The 22,000-nt window shown below is 54.8% G+C and overlaps 1 protein-coding gene across 1 annotated transcript in view; it reads right to left on the reverse strand.

Annotated features, from left to right (window-relative positions):
* Positions 1-22,000, reverse strand: part of CDHR2 (cadherin related family member 2) — a 53,999-nt gene that overhangs the window by 1,466 nt on the left and 30,533 nt on the right. The window contains exons 7-31 of the mRNA XM_030808549.1: positions 21,722-21,811; positions 20,688-20,813; positions 20,471-20,617; positions 20,315-20,390; positions 20,057-20,172; positions 19,713-19,946; positions 18,336-18,491; positions 18,092-18,253; positions 17,791-17,852; positions 17,278-17,521; positions 14,029-14,268; positions 10,388-10,457; positions 9,632-10,237; positions 8,561-8,632; positions 7,737-7,786; positions 4,732-4,883; positions 4,477-4,585; positions 4,299-4,387; positions 3,766-3,834; positions 3,583-3,660; positions 3,428-3,488; positions 3,227-3,351; positions 2,589-2,702; positions 2,429-2,509; positions 1,723-1,780 (exon numbers count right to left, since the gene is read on the reverse strand). Coding sequence (XP_030664409.1) covers positions 1,723-1,780; positions 2,429-2,509; positions 2,589-2,702; positions 3,227-3,351; positions 3,428-3,488; positions 3,583-3,660; positions 3,766-3,834; positions 4,299-4,387; positions 4,477-4,585; positions 4,732-4,883; positions 7,737-7,786; positions 8,561-8,632; positions 9,632-10,237; positions 10,388-10,457; positions 14,029-14,268; positions 17,278-17,521; positions 17,791-17,852; positions 18,092-18,253; positions 18,336-18,491; positions 19,713-19,946; positions 20,057-20,172; positions 20,315-20,390; positions 20,471-20,617; positions 20,688-20,813; positions 21,722-21,811 — 3,387 coding nt within the window. The remainder of the gene's footprint in view (positions 1-1,722; positions 1,781-2,428; positions 2,510-2,588; positions 2,703-3,226; positions 3,352-3,427; positions 3,489-3,582; positions 3,661-3,765; positions 3,835-4,298; positions 4,388-4,476; positions 4,586-4,731; positions 4,884-7,736; positions 7,787-8,560; positions 8,633-9,631; positions 10,238-10,387; positions 10,458-14,028; positions 14,269-17,277; positions 17,522-17,790; positions 17,853-18,091; positions 18,254-18,335; positions 18,492-19,712; positions 19,947-20,056; positions 20,173-20,314; positions 20,391-20,470; positions 20,618-20,687; positions 20,814-21,721; positions 21,812-22,000) is intronic.

Below are 22,000 nucleotides of genomic sequence, written 5' to 3' on the forward strand. Positions count from 1 at the left end.
CCTCTCTGGATGTCAATTTCCTTGCTGGTTACTTGGGGAGGTTAGAGTGATAATCTCTCCAGCCACTCACACCTACCACACAGATGTGTGGAGCTTAGACAAGTCAGGGCATCAAGAGATTCCTGGGAAAAGGATCTACCCGCGCCACCCCAGCCATGGGAGAGCAGGGGGCAGACAGCTCCCAAGAAGGCCCCATGCCTCGTGGGCCTGCCCAGAGACCCGCAAGACTCACGGCTGCAAGAGGGAGGCGGAGCCTTGGGCAGCTTCTCAGAAATATAGCAAACCCCTGCCCTCCCAGGACAAAATCTGAGCAATTTTCTGGCTTTGAAGACTTTCTGTGACTTGTCCCCACACCCTCTCCAGACCCTTCTCCTACTTCCCTGCCCCTTCCCAGTCCACAGATCCAGCCACACCTCAGGGGGTCCTTCACTCCACTCCCTGGGGTTTGGAGCAGCATCAGCCTCTGCCACAGGCCATGCACTCCAGCAGACAAGACTGTTCCTTTGCCTCAGTTGCCCAGACATGTTCATTAGAGTTTTGGCCACTAACCATCTCCTAGCATCTACCCAGAGGCCTCCACCGCTGCCTGGCTGCCTGCATTACCACCCACACAACCATACCTGGGGGCCCGTCCGGAGGCTTCTGTGCTAGATTCCCTGCACCTGTTCTTCCTGGGCCCCTGTGCAACATTCTACTATTTTAAAGACCAAGAGAGGTTTTGGTTGACCAAATCTTTCCATGTAAGGAGTCCTCAGGGAAAACAAATTCTGAACCATGAAGTCAGGCTGGGAGCCCCTAGTGGGCAGGGACCCGGCCAAGCCCATAACCCAGACTGGGGGAAAATGTGGGTGGATCCCCCGCAACACCACACACACAGCCTCGGACTATCACAGCTCCAATGGGCCTTAAGCGTCTCCTCCAGAGGTGGCTTTCAAAGTGGGAAGGAGAGAGGGCAGTTCCTTCTGTTTCCAGAGAGCCACCCCTCCATGTGCAGGACCCACCCCACACTCAGCCCGCTGACCCGCTCCAGCCGTGTCCACCATGCCTGCACCTTAGCACCCCCTGAGCAGCTTTTACAACAGGTCCATGCCCAAGCTCCACGTGGGCCATCAGAATCAGAACTCTTGGTCTTTAAAATGCTAGAATGTTGCACCCATGGACCTGGGTGTGACCTGGGCATCAGTATTTTTCAAGAGCTCCTCAGGTGCTTTTACGCAGCAGGCCAGTCTATGAACACTTGATCTCATCCAACCAACTCACCTGTTTAACAGATGGCAGTACTGTTGTTTATTTGAACCCATTTTCTCTCCTTTGCTAGACTATGCTCATTCACCTCTGGATCTCCTTTCCCACCCCCAGCTGGCTTTCCTATAATGGCCATAAAGGGCTGGAAGCAGATTGGTGAGCACTTGTTTGTGCCAAATGGTTCTTATGCCTGCCCTTATTTAATCCTCACAATGGCCCTGCATGGTTGATGTTCCCATCCCCATTTACAGGTGAAAAAACTGAGAAGCAGAGGCAAGAAGTCTCTCAGGGTCACACAGGGAACCAGTGGAGGAGCAGGAATTGGACCCCAATACAAAGCCACAGGGCTTCCTGGGGCCTGGTGCAGAGAAGCAGAACTGCCCATGTCAGTAGCACGTCCCTTGAGCTCTGTCCTGAACCCCTCCACAGAAGAACCCAAGTTGGAATCTTCAGGCACCAATTTATCCCCCATCTTGCCTTGATTTCCTGACTGTTCTTGTCCACATCCACAGAGTTGTCATCCAGGGAGTTGACGCTGTAAGAAAGGTGATGGAGCTCAGGTATTGGCAGGCCCAGTCCTCCCTTACTGTGCCCAAGAACCACCACCTCCATCACCACCATCACCATCACCACGACTACCACCATCATCACCATCACCACCACCACCGCCATCACAACTACCATCATCACCACCATCACCATCACCTTAACGCCAACATCATCACCACCACCATCATCATTGTCATCATCACCATGATCACGACCATCACCATCACTACCATCACCATCACCTCACCACCACCACCACGATAACTGCCACCACTACCATGACCACCACCATCACCATGCCATCACCATCACCCACCACCACTACCATCACCACCGTCACCATCACCTCAACACCAACACCGTCCTCACCACCATCATCATTGTCATCACCACCATCACCACCGTCACCATTGCTACCATTGCTATCACCTCACCACCATCATCACCACCACCACTACCACCACTACCATGACCACCACCATCACCATTGTCATCACCATCATCACCATCAACACCATCACTGCCACCAACAACACCATCCTCCTCACCATCACCACCAACACCATCATCACCATCACCGTCACTACCTGTACCACCACCACCACCTAGCCTGGCTGTGAGGGGCACGGCTCACCTGACAGAGTCCAAGTCACTGGAGGGAGAGAGGTATTCCAAGCCCAGGTCTTTGTTGGGGAGGTTCAGCATGGGGTTGGCTCTGGAGAGAAAGCCTGGTCAAGTTGCCTGGCCCTCAGCCCCCCACCAGGCCTCTTACCTACCCTTTGACCCCTGCTCACCGCTCAGTGTTGTACATGTTAGTCCCTGGGATGGCGGGGGCTGAGGGCATCACCCCTGCTGCTGTCTTCCTGGCCTCCTTGGCAGCCTTCATAGCTCGAAGCTTCCGGTTGTAGCTGTGGGGAACCGGAAGAGGGGTCACACAGTTGCTGCACACCTATTGTGTCCCCAGTGGAGGCCCTGAGCATGTGGCTTCACAAGATCCTGGGAGGTGAGTGTTAGCTCTGTTTTACAGAGGGTAGAAGTAAGAGCCAGAGAAGGCAAGTGATTTGCTGAAGGTCAAATAGCCAGTGACAAGGCTTGAAGTCAAACCCAGATACGGCTGCTGAGTCTACACATGCTGGAAAAAGCAGCAGCATCTATTAAATGCATAGTGTGTGCCAGACGCCTCGCTGGGTGTGAGATGCATGTTACTTCCTTGAGTGCACTGAGGAATCTAGTGTCATGCCCATTCACAGATGAGGAAACTGAGGCTCAGGGAGGGGAGGTGACTCACCCAAGATCTCGCACTGGGTCACTGGGGAGTGAATGCATGTGTACACCTGTGCCTAAGCCCCAGCTCTTTCTACCCCCGCCCCCCGATGTCTTGGGTGGTGGGAGAGGGTGAAGGTTGGAGACACGGGGCCAATGGGAGCCGCACCTCTTCCGCACACACACGAAGGCCGTGGTCATGATCACAAGGACCAGCAGCAAAGCCACTCCCAATCCTATGATGACGTTGATGAGCTGATTCGGCAGGTCTGACTCCTGGCTCTCCTGGGAGCCCTGGAGAAAGACGAGTGTGAGGGAGGCTGTGGGGTCCCGGCAGCCCCACCTGCTGCCCCGCCCTGCCCGCGCTCACCAGCACCACCAGCCCCAGCTGCAGCAGCTGCGTCAGCGAGTCCTGATCATTCCGGATCATCCTGGCCACAGAACTCCACTTAGGCCCGAGGGACCCTGGCACACCCCAGGCTTCCTGCTCACCCTCACACCTGCCCCAAGGGCAGCCCCACTCACACGCTCAGCTCATCAAGGGTCAGGGCTGACCCATTGGGGAAGACAAAGTAGGCGTCGAGGTAGGAGTGAGGTCGGGCCCTGGAGGGGGACAGAGTTGAAGAGTCAGGAGACTGGATCACCCATAGGCCCCTCCTGCTACCGCTTCTCCCCCTCAGCCCCACCCCCAGGCCTCTGGGCACTCACCGAGCTGCAGAATCTATGTCCTGAATGTCCACAATGTATACGGTAGTCCTGGTTGCCTGGGTAAGAGCCCTGCAAAGGAGGCAGATGTCACAGAGGCCTGGGGTCTTAGCCTGGGCCTGTGGCCAGGGCTGTGCCAGTGGTATTAAGAATTGTGTGAGTGAGAAAGGGCACCTCCTCTGGCCAGCTCTGTTAGCTGAGTAGGTAGCATCTCTGTGAAAATTACAAAAGGAAATCCCTTCCTCTGGGGCTGGGCTAATAGCTTAGCAAGCAGAGTGCTTAGTGAAGGCAGTGCACAGCCTTCACAACTGTACATGGCAGCCTTGTTCCAAGGCTTCCCTCTGCCCTTGGCTGGGTATGGGCTTCTGGGGACATGCGAGAACGTGGTGCAGGTTAAAGTACAGGGTTAAAGACAGGGACGAGGTCAAATGTGGGTCAGGAACAGGACTGAGAGACATCCCATCCAGGTTTTGTTGGGGACCAGGCTCCTACACCCTGTTCTTCCTACCGCTCCCTCCGGGGCTCCCCAGACCTACGCATTAATCGCCTGTCTGTTGGCGCCCACCTCCTCCTTTGGTGTGGAGAACTGCAGCCGCGAGCGGTAACTCTGGTCCACGGTGAAGAGCTGGGAAGGGGGTGTGCAGGAGATGAGGCACCAGGGACCCTGGGGGCTGGCAGAGGGCGTTGGGGGCTGGAGGTGGGACCGGCACTCACATTCAGGGTGGTGGAGGCTTCCAGGAAAGGACCCACGGAAGGTCTGTCCGTGGCCTGGACTGTCACTTGGTAGGTGCCTTGGAGAGTGGAGTCAAGGCTGGTCACTGGCCTGTGGAAGGCGGGGGTGCAGGTCAGTCTTGGAACCCAAGCTGAATCCTCAGGAGCCTTGTAACCTCCAGGATGGGGGACCTGCTGCCTGAAAGTTCCTAGCGGGCCCCTCCCCGCAACCTCCCTCCTGGGGCCGCCCACAGTTACTGAATGCTCCCGGTGAACACGTCGGCCTCGGAGGAGGTGAAGATCCAGAAGACACCCTGGGAAGGGATGGTGGCCCCGTCCTTAGAGATGAAGTCTACTCGGAGGATGGAGAACAGGATGACGCCATTGTTCCCTGAATCATCGTCTCTGGCCTGGGAGCAAGAGTGGACAATATCTGGTGGCCTGGCCAGGCCAGGCATCCCTCCACCCCAGCAGGGATCAGAGGCAACGGTGGCCTGGGAGGCTGGTCCTCAACGTCTCTATCTGCCATCCCCATGCTGCCCCGAATAAGCAAGTGGTTTCAAAAAGCAGTTTGCCTGCTCTGCAAATCCAGATTTGGACAAGTCCCTGCCCCTGTTCCCCAACTCTAAACAGATCACTGCCCTAAGTCCCTCACGTGCGGAAAGCCTGCCCTGCTCCCCCCACACCCCTCCACTGCCATACTCTCTCTCTCACACACACACACTCACACACAGTCTCTCTCACACACACACACTCACACAGTCTCTCTCTCACACACACTCACACAGTCTCTCTCACACACACACACTCACACACAGTCTCTCTCACACACACACTCTCACACAGTCTCTCTCACACACACACTCTCACACACAGTCTCTCTCACACACACACTCTCACACAGTCTCTCTCACACACACACTCTCACACAGTCTCTCACACACACACTCACACACAGTCTCTCTCACACACACACACTCACACACAGTCTCTCTCACACACACACTCTCACCCTCTCACACACACACACACACACAGTCTCTCTCACACACACACACTCACACAGTCTCTCTCACACACACACACTCACAGTCTCTCTCACACACACACACACAGTCTCTCTCACACACACACTCACCCTCTCACACACACACACTCACACAGTCTCTCTCACACACACTCTCACCCTCTCACACACCACACTCAGTCTCTCTCACACACACACACTCACACACAGTCTCTCTCACACACACACACACACAGTCTCTCTCACACACACACTCTCACCCTCTCACACACACACGCACACTGTCACACACACACACACTCTCACCCTCTCACACACACACACAGTCTCTCTCACACACACACTCACACACAGTCTCTCTCACACACACACTCTCACACAGTCTCTCTCACACACACACACTCACACAGTCTCTCTCACACACACACTCTCACACAGTCTCTCTCACACACACACACTCACACAGTCTCTCACACACACACTCTCACCCTCTCACACACACACGCACACTGTCACACACACTCACTCTCACCCTAACACACTCACACTTACACACACATGCACACACACACTCATACCCTCACACACCCTCACACACACTTATCCTCTCACACTCTCACATACACTCACACACCTCACTCACACACTTATCCTGACACACACACTCACATACACTCACACCCTCACTCATGCACTCACCTTCACACAATTCAGTTCACACACATTCACACACTGGCACAGTCAGACACACATACATACACACCCACAATCACATACTTATACATACCCACACACTGTCACACATATTCACACTCGCTCACCCTTATACACACACGCACACACATTCACACTTAGACACACACTGGCACACACACTGGTGTGCACACACACACAGCGATGCTCAGATTTCCTAAGCACCTCCCCTGGGATCCCTCGTTTCCGTGCGGGGAGTACCAATTCCCCTAGTGGACCATGAAGCTGGTTGGGGAGGGGACACAAGCATTTTTATTCATTCTAGTGCCTTTTAGAGAGAAATTTAACCAGCACACAGAGCTTCGAGTTCACCAACGTTACTGTTAAGGATAGGCCAACACCAGTGCTTAAGTCTTAAAAAGGAGTCTATTTAAAGAAAATTGCCGTGGCTAAACTCATGACATTAGAACCAAATTGGCAGAAGATTGGGAAGCTGTCTTAAGGCTTGAAAGTCACACAGTCACTGTCTCTAGCATGAACTTCAACCTAGAGAGGGAGAATTACTAACCCCATTTTACAAGAGGAAGCTGAGGCTCCGAGAGACCCTGTCCTTACACTCAGCTCTAAGTGGGGGAAGGCCAGCCCCGTCCATCTCTTGTACCCATGTCCTTTCCACAGCATAGGGAATGGCACCCACGTGCCACCTTCTGGGAACTGCTAGCTTCTTGTTGAACAGGGAAACGGAGTCCCAGAGAGGGTAGGCAGCTCTCCAGGTCAGTAAGAAGCCCAGCCAGGCCCAGCCCTCGGTGGTGTAGGAGGCCTCATCCCCACACAGCATGGCCACCACCCCTAATAAACTTGCCCACATCCAACACCATAAACAGCTGAAAGCCTTTTCATGACTTGGCTCCGATAATTTTTTTTTTTTTTTTTTTTTGAGACAGAGTTTCACTCTTGTCGCCCAGGCTGGAGTGCAATGGCGCGATCTCAACTCACCACAACCTCTGTCTCTCAGGTTCAAGTGATTCTCCTGCCTCAGCCTCCCAAGTAGCTGGGATTACAGGCATGCACCACCACACCTGGCTAATTTTGTATTTTTTAGTAGAGACGGGGTTTCTCCATGTTGGTCAGGCTGGTCGCAAACTCCTGACCTCAGGTGATCCACCTGCCTTGGCCTCCCAAAGTGCTGGGATTACAGGCTTGAGCCACCACGCCCAGCTGGCTCTGAGAATTATTTAATCACAAGGCACTGGCTTAATTTACAATTAGCTATGAGTTCTCTGTATTACTCAAGAATTCTGGTATAGTAAGAAATATCTAGACTGCAAGTGGTATTTACGGTCATGACATTTTTATGAATGCTACATTTATCACAGTAAAGTTTGATTACATTGATTAGACAGGTGTTGGTTTCCCTTCTGGGGTTTTCTTTTTCATGTCTTGGAGCCCATGTATTTTCTTTCTACCATGAAAGGCCTGAAGGCCTCAGCCCTGTGTCCCCTGGGGCTCATGTGACCAACAAAGGCTGGAGCCAAGAACTTACCCGGACAGAAGCCACCTCCCGGTTGGGTAGCACGAGTTCAGGGATGATCACTGCAGGTGTGAACGGGAACGCGGTCAGCAGGGTCGGGACACTGCCCAGCTGGACCAAGGCTGGCCACGAGCACAGCTCAGGGCTCATCCCCCTAAACCTGCCCTCAACCTCTCTACCAAAAGAGACCCCCCATTACAGCCACCACTGGGCCAGTAGTTAGCAAGTCATCCACCTCCCATTGTCACAGGCGAGGTCACAGGCCCACAGGACCATGGGGAAATGGAGGCCCAGAGAGCGAAGGCCTGGCCCAGGGCCAGACGTTAGGTCGGGCAGAGCTGAATGAAAACTCCAGTGTTGGCTGGGCGTGGTGGCTCACGCCTATAATCCCAGCACTTTGGGAGGCCAAGGCGGGCAGATCACTTGAGGGCAGGAGTTCAAGACCAGCCTGGCCAACACGATGAAACCCCGTCTCTACTAAAAATACAAAAATTAGCCAGGCGTGGTAGCACCTGCCTGTAGTCCCAGCTACTCGGGAGGCTGAGGCATGAGAATTGCTTGAACCTGGGAGGCAGAGGTTGCAGTGAGCCGAGATCGTACCATTGCACTCCAGTCTGGGCAACAGAGCAAGACTCCGTCTCAAAAAAAAAGAAAAAAGAAAAAAGAAAAAAAAAAACTCCAATGTCCTCTCCTATTGCAGCCCTAGGAAGAGGCAGGATTGGAGGCCTTCCCCCCTTTCTAAAGCCCCCCCCGGGGTCCAAGGAGGGTCTGTCACGGTTGCTCAAAGGTGGCCTCATGGAGCAGGGGTATGGTGTGTGAACAGGGTTGCTGCTTACCAAAAGTCTTATCCTCAGGCAGAAAATAGGGTGCATTGTCATTCACGTCCTCAATGGTAATGAGGAGGCTTCCTAGGAGACAAGGTCAGCTGGCTTTGGCTCTGGGCAAGAGCTTGACCCAAAGAGCCTGGGCCTCAATCCCCTGCCCCACAACCTCAACCCCGTGCCCTGCAGCCTCAACCCCGTGCCCCGCAGCCTCAACCCCGTGCCCCGCAGCCTCAACCCCGTGCCCCGCAGCCTCAACCCCGTGCCCCGCAGCCTCAACCCCGTGCCCCGCAGCCTCAACCCGTGCCCCGCAGCCTCAACCCTGTGCCCTGCAGTCTCTCTCCCATGTGTTCCCCATGCTCAGTCCCCTTCCTTGCTCCTGACCCAGAATGCCTGCTCAGTCTTCTCTGGCCTGTGTGGGTAGGAGTATCATCCCAGACCTCAGAGTGGATAAGCAGCTTGTCAAAGTCACACAGCAATAGTGCTGGGCCAGGATTGGGCCCAGCCTAGGTAGATCTCACCTATGACATTATACTGACACATTCTAACTATATAAGCTCGTTGTTTAAATGCCCACTTTCTGCCTCAGTTTCATCATCTATAAAATTGGATAGGGACCACCTACCCCATGGGTTGTGTGGAAGTGCAAAAATTCTTACAAGTTCCCTGGTTTAGTTCTTGGCTGTCATAAGGACTCAATATATGCTAGTTGTTAATGTGATTATTATTGCTATTTGGTGTCAGAAGTGGGATACAAGCACACATCTGGCTCTGCAGTGTCATCTTTCTTTCACAGCATCTTGTAAAATAATGGCATTAATTTGATGCTACTGCATGCCAGGCACTGCAATAAATGCCATACATCCATGTTCTCATTGAATCTTCACAGCCAACCCTACTGCCCAACTCCACTGGACAGATGGAGAAACTGAAGCTTGGAGAGGGTTTGGGACTTTCCCAGTATTTGCAGCTGGAAAGGGCTGGAGTTCAAATCTGAGCCCAGACCTTGTGAGTTCCAGCCCAGGGCTCCTTCCCACAGCCCCTAAGCTGTGGCCTGCCAAGCCCTGCAAGGACAGGCTGCCTTACCATTGTTGCTGTAGGCCTCGAAGCCGGGGTCCGTGGCTAGGTCACAGGCCCGCACAACCAGCATGACCAGGTCACAGGCCTCATAGTCAATGGCTTTGCTCTGGTTGATGTACACAGAGCCGTTGGCTGCCACTGAGAACCAGCCCCAGCACAGGCTGCCCACATCCACCCCAGCCTTGGTGCAGAGAATGTTCACAAGCTGTATCTCCAGCTGGGAGCTGGTGTCCACATCCGAGGCAACCACCACAGCCACCTGGCCGTGCTGTGAGCCATTCTCAGCCACACGGATGCCCCGGAGTGAGGCTACATCCAGGGTGGGGGGATTGTCGTTCACATCTTCCACATTCACGCGGACGTCTACTACGGTCTCACCCCCCTGGGGGTCTGGGTTCTCGGCACTCACTGTCAAGTGGAAGACGGGCTGTGTCTCATAGTCCAGGCTCACGTCCGGGGGCAGCCGGAGGTAGCCCTCAGCCCACCCAGCCCCCAGCACCAAGCCTCGGATCATGAAGTAGTTGGCACCACTCCCTGACAGGCTGAAGCTGATGCGGTTGTTGGCTTCTGTCTGGTCTGCGTCCCAGGCCTTCAGCACGCCCACTAGCACTCCTGTGGACAAGGGGCAGAGCTCGGAAGGACTCCTGGCCCCGCCATCGGAAGCTTCCTCTGCCCTCGCCTATCTTGGAACTCCATGTCCATCCTGACAAAGCCACACTGGGCCCCAGCCCCAGTGTCTCTCCTGGCCCAGGGAGCACGTACCTGGATCCTCCTCCTTCACTGTAAAGTTGTAGCTGGACTGATTGAAGATGGGCAGGTTATCATTGATGTCCTGCAGGCAGAGACAGGTCTGAGTCCCCAGGATCCCATCTCACCCTCCCCAGAGCCAATCTGAGAAACCAATAATCCCTGTGCTGGGAGGCACGGACTCTGCTAGTGCCTCAGACCTCACTGCCCACTTCCCAGATGAGGAAACAGGCTCTGAGAGGAGGGAACTTGCCCAGGGCACACACCTGGGGTTCGGGGACCTACAGTGGGACCTTGATCTTACATATCCATCCTCAGGAAGCCCTGCTTGCTTCCTGTTTCTCTGACCACAGCTCAGAACTTGTTCTAGACCCTGCTTTCTGGAAGCACAGTTCTGGGATCCCACCTGCGGCCCTGCCTGGCCCAGCTTGACTCCCATCTCTCGGATTTATTGTGTTGGCACCAATACCATGTCCACAAAGGCTCCAAGGCCCACACTTTCCCTTGTCCCCTCCTACCCCTGTCCCTCCTGCACACAACTGAGCCCACGACACCAGCTCTGTGCTCAGTCACAGCTGGGCTCCAGGGACCTGCAGAAGCTTAGACCTGCTCCTGCCTCAGACACGAGCTGTTTTTGGCTGTCACCTCTGTGGCCAGCCCTAGCCCACTGGGCACAGCTGGAGCCCTGCAACTACTGTCACAGCCTGGAGGTGACTCCACCCTCCCCTGTGTCCCCTAACACTGGCATGTGCTTGGGGGATGCCCTGAGCACTCCAGCCCTTCCCGGGTTTGTGGGTCACATAACCGGTGTTTGTTTTTCTTTTTTTTTTTTTTTTTTGAGACGGAGTCTGGCTCTGTTGCCCAGGCTGGAGTGCGGTGGCGCCATCTCTGCTCACTGCAAACTCCGCCTCCTGGGTTCACGCCATTCTCCTGCCTCAGCCTCCCGAGTACCTGGGACTACAGGCGCCCACCAACATGCCCAGCTAATTTTTTGTATTTTTAGTAGAGATGGGGTTTCACCGTGTTAGCCAGGATGGTCTCGATCTCCTGACCTCGTAATCCACCCGCCTCGGCCTCCCAAAGTGCTGGGATTACAGGCGTGAGCCACCGCGCCCAGCCAACAGGTGTTTGTTTTTCTGAATAACCCTAGAATGAACATTTGGAAGACAACATTCTTGCACCTTAGCTAGATGTCTTTTCTGCTGCTAATTTCCCAGAAATGACATCACTGGTTCCACGCACAAGACCAGCTGCATTCTCAAGGTCACCCTAACTCACAGGAGTGGCTAAGAGCACTGAGTCACATCTTGCTCCACCTCTGCCTCATGCGTGACCTTGACCTCTCTGGACCTCAGTGTCCTCATCTGCAAAATGGGGTAGTAGTCCCCACTAATAGGGCAATTGTGAGGACTGCTCACAGGGGTGAAGAAACCTGTTCACTCAGGAAATGAAGTTCTCTCTTTGCAGCCCTCCCACCCCAAGGACAACCAGCAAGTCCTCATTCTGCTTTGGTTTCTTGATTTCTGAGGTCTCACTCTCTGATCCTTGTGTGAAAATGGCACATCCCAATCCAGGGGACACAGGGCTGCTATGTGCAGTGGTGCAGGCTGTGCACTGCACAACCCTATGGGGTGCCATCCACATCACAGACACGGCAGAGGTGCACATTTGTTACAATACTGTTCCACAGGAAGGTGCCTTGTGGGCTGGTGGCAGCTTTAGAACCAGACAGATTGGAGTCAAAACCCCATTTTGTGACCCCCAGGCAAGGTACTGAACCTCTCTGTGCCTCCGTTTCTTTTTTTGAGACAGGGTCTTGCTCTGTCTCACAGGCTGGATTGCAGTGGCATGATCATAGCTCACTGCAGCCTCAACCTCCTGGGCTGAAATGGTCCACCTGCCTCAGCCTTCCAAGTAGCTGGGACTTCAGGTACATGCCACCATGCCTGGCTAATTTTTTATTTTTGTAGAGATGGGGTCTCACTATGTTGCCCAGTCCAGTCTCGAACTCCTGGGCTCAAGCAATCCTCTCACCTTGGCCTCCCAAAGTACCGAGGTTGTTGGCATGAGCCACCGCACCCAGGCCTGCCTTGGTTGCTCGATCAATAAAATGGTAATAAGCCGGGCTCAGTGACGTCTGCCTGTAATCCCAGCATTTTGTGAGGCTGAGTTGAGAGGATCGCTTGAGGCCAACAGTTCAAAATTGGCCTGGACAAAAGTGAGACTCTGTTTCTATGAAAAATAAATTTTAAAAATTAGCCAAATTAGCCAGGCATGGTGGCACGCATCTTTAGTCTTAGCTACTTAGGAGGCCAAGGCGGGTGGATCGCTTGAGCTCGGGAGTTCAAGACCAGCCTGGGCAACATGGAAAAACCCCGTCTCTACAAAAACAAAAAAATTAACCAGGCATGGTGGCATGTGCCTATAGTCCCAATTACTCAGGAGGCTGAGGCAGGAGGATTGCTTGAGCCTGGGAGGTTGAGTCTGCAGTGAGCCATGATGGCACTATTGCACTCCAGCCTGGGTGACAAAGAGAGACCCTGTCTCAAAAATAAATAAATCAATAGATAAATAAATAAAAACATTCGGCTGGGCGCGGTGGCTCACGCCTGTAATCCCAGCACTTTGGGAGGCCGAGGTGGGCGGATCACAAGGTCAGGAGATCGAGACCATCCTGGGTAACACGGTGAAACCCCGTCTCTACTAAAAATACAAAAAATTAGCTGGGCATGGTGGCGGGCGCCTGTAGTCCCAGCTACTCGGGAGGCTGAGGCAGGAGAATGGCGTGAACCCGGGAGGCGGAGCTTGCAGTGAGCTGAGATCGCGCCACTGCACTCCAGCCTGGGGGACAAAGACTCCGTCTCAAAAAAAAAAAAAAAAAGAAAAAGAAAGATAAATAAATAAAAACAAAATGGTAATAACCAGCCCGACCTTGGGGGATGCCCTGATGTGCAGTAGACACCAGCAATGCTGATTTTCACCCGTTCCCTTTGCTTTTCAATAGTGGCAGGGAGACAGGAGGGTTTCAGGTGGGACTTTGTGAGTGACAATTAGAGCTGATATTTACTGATACTGTCTATAGGTCAGGCACTCTACCAAGCACGTTCCATTCATTAACTCACTTAATCTTTAACCTTTTTCACTCCCATTTTATTTATTTATTTATTTATTTATTTATTTTTTTTTTTATTTTTTTTTGAGACGGAGTCTCGCTCTCTCGCCCAGGCTGGAGTGCAGTGGCGCAATCTCGGCTCACTGCAAGCTCCGCCTCCCGGGTTCACGCCATTCTCCTGCCTCAGCCTCTGAGTAGCTGGGACTACAGGCGCCCGCCACCACGCCCGGCTTATTTTTTGTATTTTTAGTAGAGACGGGGTTTCACTGTAGTCTCGATCTCCTGACCTTGTGATCCACCCGCCTCGGCCTCCCAAAGTGCTGGGATTACAAGCGTGAGCCACCGCGCCCGGCTTCACTCCCATTTTATAGACAAGGAGCCTGAGTGCCTAGGGAGGTTGAGTAATTGCCTGGGGCCATACGAGAGAGCGAGATTGTAACACAGGCAGGCTGGCTGCAGAGGGCAGAAGTGTGACTCAAGCTGGAGGGGCTGGCCATCGGCTTGGGAACCCCCCTGGGCCCATCCTGGCTAAGCCAGGCCTTACCTCCACAGTGATGGTGACGTTGACCTTGGTGCTGAGGACAGGCTCGCCGCAGTCAGATACAAGCATTGTCAGCACAATGCGGCCCCCCAGGGCGGGGTCGATGGCCTCTCTGTCCAGGGGCCCCAGGTTTCTGAGGAGCCCTGTGTCAGGGTCCAAGGAGAAGTTGTGGCTGTAGGGGCCAGGCAGCAGGCTGAAGAGCAGACGGCTGTTGTTGGTGCCCGGCTCATCATTGTCGTGGGCCTGTGCAGGTAAGCAGGGGTTGGCCATCGGCCATCGGCATTCCCAGCCCCCAGCCCCTCCAATGCAGCCGGACCCTCCTCTCCAGCACTGGCCCACGCAGGCAGTAATCAGGCCTGGAGCCAGTGGGCCCATCTCCCAGACCCAGTTTCCCATCTAAGAGGCTCAGGTCAGCAGTTTGCAAGAGCTTCTGAGATCTTCAGCGCTGAGGCCATTCTTTCATCTCACAAACGGCCACTGTGGACCCATGTGCCCAGCCCCGTTCCAGGTGCAAAGAAAGAATAGAGCCGTCATCAAGACAGGCCCTTTTGCTACTGATATTCTAGCAGGAAGGGACACAGGGGGGCAGGAAATTGTAGACATTCAAAGAAAGTTTTAAACTCATAAGTGTGAAGTCCAGCAAGATTCTCATTTTCTCATAATGACTATTTCAGTGCTATATACATATTTTTTCTTTTTTCTTTCATACAGTTTCACTCTTGTTGCCCAGGCTGGAGTGCAATGGTGCAATCTATCTTGCTCCCTGCAAACTCCTCCTCCTGGGTTCAAGCGATTCTTCTGCCTCAGCCTCCTAAGTAGCTGGGATTACAGGCACCCGCCACCATACCAGGCGAATTTTTTGTATTTTTTAGTAGAGATGGGGTTTCACCATGTTGGCCAGGCTGGTCTTGAACTCCTAACCTCAGATGATCCACCCGCCTCAGCTTCCCAAAGTGCTGGGATTACATACAGGCATGAGCCACCATGTCTGGCCTTTCTTTTGTTTTCTTTTGTTTTGTTTTGTTTTCTCTTTTTTTTTGCTTTCTTTTTTTTCGAGGTGGAGTCTCGCTCTGTTGCCCAGAGTGGAGTGCAGTGGCGTGATCTCAGCTCACTGCAGCTTCCAATTCCTGGATTCAAGTGATTCTCCTGCCTCAGCCTCCCAAGTAGTTGGGATTACAGGCATGCACCACCACACCCAGCTAATTTTTGTAATTTTAGTAGAGATGGGGTTTCGCTGTGTTGGCCAGGCTGGTTTCGAACTCCTGACCTCAAGTGATCCACCCACCTCGGCCTCCCAAAGTGCTGGGATTACAGGTGTGAGCCACCATGCCCGGCCGTCAGTGCTATATGTTTTAAATAGCTGATTCTTCACCCACTTTGTATGTCTGTGAGTGCGTGTGTGAGTGTGTGTGAGTGCGTGTGTGAGTGTGTGTGTGTGTGTGTTCCTGCCCTGCCAGGGCCCTGAAGGCGTGCTTGGTTTGTCTTTGGGGTGAACTAGCGTGGATAACACAGCGGGTTCCTCTGTGCTGCCAGGCCTTTGCAGGTTCTGTTCCCTCACCCCGATGCCCCCCACACCTTCCCTGCCTGACTCCAGGCCAGGTTGGCGCTTTCTCTGGGCCTCAACATAGCACAGGTGACACCGCTGGGTGACTGTCTGACGCCCTCTTCCTAACTGGGAGCTGCTTGGGGGCAGGAATGGTGGTGGACTCATCTCTGAGGACCCAGGGCCCAGCCAAAGACTGGGTAAGTGCTCAGCAAACGTGGCCTTGAATCCAGAGTGGGACCACTCTGACTCAACCAATTCTTTCCTTCCTCCCAGCCGGTCTCCACCTTCAGCTCCTCCATTTCATTCTGCTGGGAACTTGTTTATTACATGTATCCTTTGAAAGCAGCTGGAGATGTTTTTGTTTTTTCCAAAAGGCTGATCGTGTCTGCTCATGCCTTGGTGCCCTGAACTCAGGCCAGTTAATTCATCAAGTGCTTCCTAGGGCTCACGCTGGGCACCACGGTTACATCAGCCGACCGGAAATGCTCCTGCCCCAAGGAGCTCACAGACCAGGGGAGAAGTGCCAAGCAGGAAGGAGGAAAGGCCAAGGCTTCAGGGCCAGAGAGGTCTGGGCTGCAGCCCCAGCGCCATCATTTACTGGCTGTGTAACCACAGAAAATCACTTAACCTTTCTGAGCCTGTTGTCTCCTGCGAAATGGGAACTATTAGACCACCTGCTTCAAAAGCTGGTCAAGAGATCAGGGATAGGAACATGCTCTGGAAACTACACAGTCCTGGGAAGATGGGAGGACTCTCTGGCCACCAGATTGTCACTCCGAGGACCTGGTTTCTCACTTCTCACAAGACGCCTCAGGGGCGAAGCTTCCGAACTCCTCAGGACGAGGGAGGAATCTCCTCCCTGGTGTTTCTCTGGAGCCACAAGTGGGTTTTTATCTCATGAACTCTGTGAACCTGGCCACTGATCTCATTTCCCTTTTTGCTTTGGCCACCATGAAGCTCAGATCAGAATTTGCAGCTTGCCGGGCGCGGTGGCTCACGCTTGTAATCCCAGCACTTTGGGAGGCCGAGGCAGGTGGATCACGAGGTCAGGAGATCGAGACCATGGTGAAACCCCATCTCTACTAAAAATACAAAAAATTAGCCGGGCGTAGTGGCGGGCGCCTGTAGTCCCAGCTACTCGGAGAGGCTGAGGCAGGAGAACGGCGTGAACCCGGGAGGCGGAGCTTGCAGTGAGCCGAGATTGCGCCACTGCACTCCAGCCTGGGTGACAGAGCGAGACTCCATCTCAAAAAAAAAAAAAAAAAAAAAAAAGAATTTGCAGCTCACTCCAAGCAGTTCTGTAGCACTGGGTTCTAATTTTACCTTTGTGCCCTTTAACGAATGCCATCTTTATTTTCTCTTTTTTCTTATTTCTTTCATATTTTAATCTTACTATTTATCTAAGCCACCTCAAGTCCTTTTTGGAGTGGGGCAGGTGGGTAAATAAAAAAGAAGTGTATGTTTTTGAGGGATTGCTCTCTGGCAGGCCCCGTGCTGAGCTCCTCACACAAGTCATTAAATTATTCCCCAATGACCCTGAGAGTAAGGCTATAATTTTCTTCATTTCCTGAGAGGAAACAGAGACTCTGAATGACTGTCTCAGAGCCACACGGCGGAGCCCCGACTTTACCCGGGGCCAGCATGCCCACAGAGCAGGCTTGGTCCCCTCCCCCAGCCTCACCCACCAGGTCCAGGCAGGCTCACACCTGGATGGTCACGGAGACATTGCCCTCCTCCTCCTGGACGAAGATGTTGTAGGAGCCGCTAACCACGGGCGCGTTGTCGTTGATGTCCAGCAGGTGGATCTGCAGTGTGGTGGAGGAGGACAGGTTCCCGCCGTCTGTGGCTTGCAGCGTCAGGTAGTACACGGCCTGGCTCTCCCGGTCCAGCAGCTCACCGTTCCTCACCGTCACCATCCCTGAGACGGGATCCACTTGGAAGAGGTCTGCCCTGCTCAGAGGGGCCAGGTTCAGCAAATAGAGACACAGGATGCCCATTTCAGCGTGAATTTCAGATATACAACAACAAATATTTCAGCACGTCCCATGCAGTCTATGCAACATATTCATCATTTAAAAAAATCATCCCTTGTTTATCTGAAATTGAAATGTAACTGAGTGCCTTCGGTCTTCCCCAGCTATTCTATCTCAGCGGAGAGGCAGAGAGGTGGGCCTGGGCCCTGCTCACCCACCTGCCCACGGCCCACCCTGAGCCCTTACCCATTTCCGGGGAGCAGGCTGTAGGTAATTTGGCCCCACGCGCCCGTGTCTGGGTCTGTGGCCTGTGAGGCAGAGACACGGCAGGGTGCTGTGTGGAGGCGATGCACGCACCGCCACCCGTGCAACTGGTGGGGACAGAGCTGTCGTGCTTCCTGACACCAAGGGAGAATCCCCAGCACACTCAGATTCACTCGTGGCCACCCCCATCTCACACATGCACACACTCACACCCACTCTCACACTCACACATGCATGACCGCTTGCTGGGACCCCAGAGCCCCACCGTGTCCACATCACTCACGTGGATGCTGTCGGTGACCACAGAGCCGGTGGCGCTGTGCTCCGGCACCGTGAGGACGTACAAGCTCTGGGGAAATGTGGGCCTGTGGTCATTGATGTCTCTAAGGTGGATGGTCACCATGGCGATGGAGAAGTTCTGGCTGACGGAGTCTGTGGCCACAACCTGGGGGCAGGGGAGGAGGCAGCAGCTGTGGGGCCCAAGTGCCCCTCGGCTTCTGCCCCCGGCACCCCAGAGCAGCCCTCACCTCCACCGCCATCACCGTCTGCCTCTCGTAGTCCACCAGCGCGGACACTCTCACCAGCACCTGAACGGAGGCTGAGCCCGCTGCGCGCTCCGGGGAGACGCTGAAGGCTTCTGCGTCGGGGCCCCCCAGTGACAACAGGAAGGTGCCATTGCTGCCCTGTAAAGGTGGGCTGTCTAGCAGGGACCTGTCCCCCTGCTCTGCCCACCTGCATCTTCCCCCAGTCCCCAGGCTCCTATCTCTGGACGCCCCGCCTGATGAGGTCCCATGGAAGGGGGCTCTCAAAAGACCGCGAGAGAGGGTGCAGGAGGCTGGGCTGGTCACCAGTCCCTGCAAATGTGGGCTCCGTAGAAGACAGCTCCCTAGGCACTGTGGGTCCCAGGCCTGGGCTGGAGCCTGGACACACACCCCTCACTCCAGTCAACTGTCCCTCCCACCCACCCTTCACATCCCCCACCCCCAACCCCCACAGCAACACCAAACACCACTCACACCCTACGTCACCCCACTGGCCAGTGCCACCCTTCTGGCCAACCTAACCCTGCCCGACGCTGTCCTCCACGCAACATTCCCACCCCCCTCAGTATCACCTAACACCACACACCCTCCAGAGTTACTCATCCTCCAGTGCCACCATGTTACCCACCTCTCACTGCAGCCTCCACTTAAGAGTGCCCTCCCATGGCTGGGCACGGTGGCTCACGCCTGTAATCCCAGCACTTTGGGAGGCCAAGGTGGGTGGATCACTTGAGGTCAGGAGTTCAAGACCAGCCTGGCCAACATGGTGAAACCCCATCTCTACTAAAAACACAAAAATTAGCTGGGCGAGGTGGTGCACGCCTGTAATCACAGCTACTTGGGAGGCTGAGGCAGGAGAATCACTTCAACCTGGGAGGCAGAGGTTGCAGTGAGCCAAGATTGGGCCATGGCACTCCAGCCTGGGTGACAGAGCGAAACTCCGTCTCAAAAAAACAACAACAAAAAAAGAGCAACCTCCCACCTCACACCCTCAGACCACTTGTCCCAACACTGCTCAGCCTCCTGCAGTTCCCAGGACTACCCAAATCATGGCCGCCCAATGCCAGGAGACCTCGCCAGCCACCCATCACCGCGGACAATGATGTTCTACTCAGCATCATCTGACGTTCAACATCAGCCTCCACTCAGCATGGCCTTCTATTCAGCCCCACACGGATCGCCCAGAGGATGACACTGCTTACCCACGCAGGTTTCCAGAGAGCACCCAGCACCCCCATTCTCCGCCATCACACCCTGCACCACCAGCACTGCCACCCAGCACCACATGACACTGTCACTCGATCCAGGCTCCCAGTGGCCTCCCCCAGCCACCCCCAGCCACACCCACGCCACCATGCCTGCCTTGTCCGGGTCATAGACCACCATGGTGAGGCCATTGATGGGGATGCGGGGGGAGGCATGCTCGTCCACGTAGCCAGTGAAGTTCACTTGGGCCTCTTCGAGGGTGAAGGTGCAGGCTGGGAGGCTGCAGTTGTAAAACTCAGGTTTGTGGTCATTGACGTCCATCACTCTCACTGTCACCCAGATGCTCACCTTGGCCTCCTGCCCGTAGATGTTGAGGTGTGTCTCGGTGGCCTGAGGCACAGAGCAGAGGGCAGAGGTCAGAGAGCCAGTGCTGAGAGACAGATCAAAGGCCAGAGGTTAGAGAGCAGGGTTCTGACAGGGGTGGTGGGGCTTTTGCTCACCGTGACCTGCAGCTGCACCTCCTCATCCTCCTCCAGCAGCTGTTCACGGTCCAGGGAGCCGTTGACCCTGATCACCCCATCTGCCCCGATGTCAAACCAGCCGGGCCGCGTGGAGGCTGGCAAGGAGACAGGCAGAACAGCTGGAACAGCTGCTCCAGTGGCTCTGACGGAGCCCCAACCCCATTACCTCCAGGGGCTCTGACGGAGACCCCACCCCGGCCCCAGCCCAGCCCTGGCCCGGGGACACCCCGTTCTCACAGGAGATGCTGTAGATCACAGGGTCATTGATGCCTTTGTCGCCATCCACAGCCTCCACCGTCAGCACCGAGGTTCCCTGGAATGGGGCCTGGTCAGTGCTCCTCAAACTTCCCCCACCTCCCGCTTCCACCCACACCCCACAGGTCCCCCGTGCACCTTGGCTGCATCCTCAGCCACAGAGGCCGAGTAAAACTCCCTGACAAACTGGGGGTCAAGGTCAGGCTGGTCCACCACGGAGATGGACAGGAAGACAGGCAGGGAGCACTGGATGGTGAAGCTGTTGTTGTACATGCCGCCCAAGTCCTGCAGGGAGATGGCCGCCCGTGAGCCAGCGCCGTGGGTCCTAGGCCCACCTGCCGGCACCCCCACTCACACAGGCCTTCAGCTGCAGCTGGTAGAAAGCGCTCTTGTTGTTGTAGCTGAGGCTGCCATTGAGGACGATGGAGCCATTGGCCAGGATCCGGAAGAGATGCTCGCTGTCCCCAGTGCTAGGGATGACCTGGGGCAGAGCAGACTTGGGTCAGCCTCCCTAGGGACAGCCCTGCCCCAAGGACCCCACTCTGAGCAACGCAGGGAAGGCCCCAGCTCTGCCACTGACCAGTCACGCCACTGGCACCAGGTCACATGACCTCTCTGAGCCTCAGTTTCCAGCTCCAGGAAATGGGGCTGGTGACAACCCTCAGTGGGTTGAAAGGAGGATCCAATAAGATGCAGTCGGCCCTCCATCTCTGTAGGTTCCACATCCACAGATTTGAGCAGCCACAGATCAGAACTGTAGCTATGCTCACAATGGTTGCGTCTGTACTGAAGGTGTACAAACTTTTTCCCTTGCCATGCTTCCCTAAACAGTATAACATAACATGCTATATTTACAGAGTATTTGCATTGCATTGGTATTGGAGGTAACCTAGAGGTGATTGAAAGCACACAGGAGGATGTGTCTAGGTTACATGCAAATACTACCCCATTGCATGTCAGGGACTTGAGCAGCCATGGATTTTGGTGTCCTCAGGGATCCTGGAGCCAAGTCCCCACGGATAACAAGGGGCGACTGTATGGTATGTGCCAGGCATGCGGTTGGTGCTCAGTAAATGGCGCTATCAACAGCAAGTCTGTTTCCATGAGAAATGGGTTTACACACCCCTTATTGTCTGTGGAACTTGGACAAGACCTGGGAGCAGGCGGGCGGGAAGAAGGGTCTGGTCTGCAGCAGGCACCGTCTTTAGGCAAATGGGAAAGGCGAGGTTTCCAGGGAGGGGGGCTGGTGGCCAGAGGACGGTTTGGGGACCAGGGCTGGGCCAAGGCGGGACCAATGTCCCCACCCCAACGTTCAGGCCCTGTGGGTTGTCTGTGGAGATGCTGCCCCCTGGCGGTCACAAAGGCGGTCAGGGCCCCGTTCACACTCACCTTCTCTATGGAGTACACGACCATGCCTGCAGACCCCATGTCTTTATCCACGGCCAGCACGGAGAACACCACGCTGCCCACGGGCAGGGTCTGCAGGGAGGGACTCGTCACCTACGAGCTCAAATCCAGCTCCTCCTATCCCTTGTCCGTCACTGCCCCCCTGAGCTTCAGTGTCCTCAGCTGTGCACTAATGGGGACAGGGTTCCCCTGTCCTTCCCACCATAGCTGCGGGTGGAAGGCAGCTGGGGGTGCGGGGCGGCATGGAGGATCTCCCTCCTC

The sequence above is a fragment of the Nomascus leucogenys genome, unplaced genomic scaffold (genome assembly GCF_006542625.1).
Source record: "Nomascus leucogenys isolate Asia unplaced genomic scaffold, Asia_NLE_v1 Super-Scaffold_3019, whole genome shotgun sequence".
Classification (NCBI taxonomy): domain Eukaryota; kingdom Metazoa; phylum Chordata; class Mammalia; order Primates; family Hylobatidae; genus Nomascus; species Nomascus leucogenys.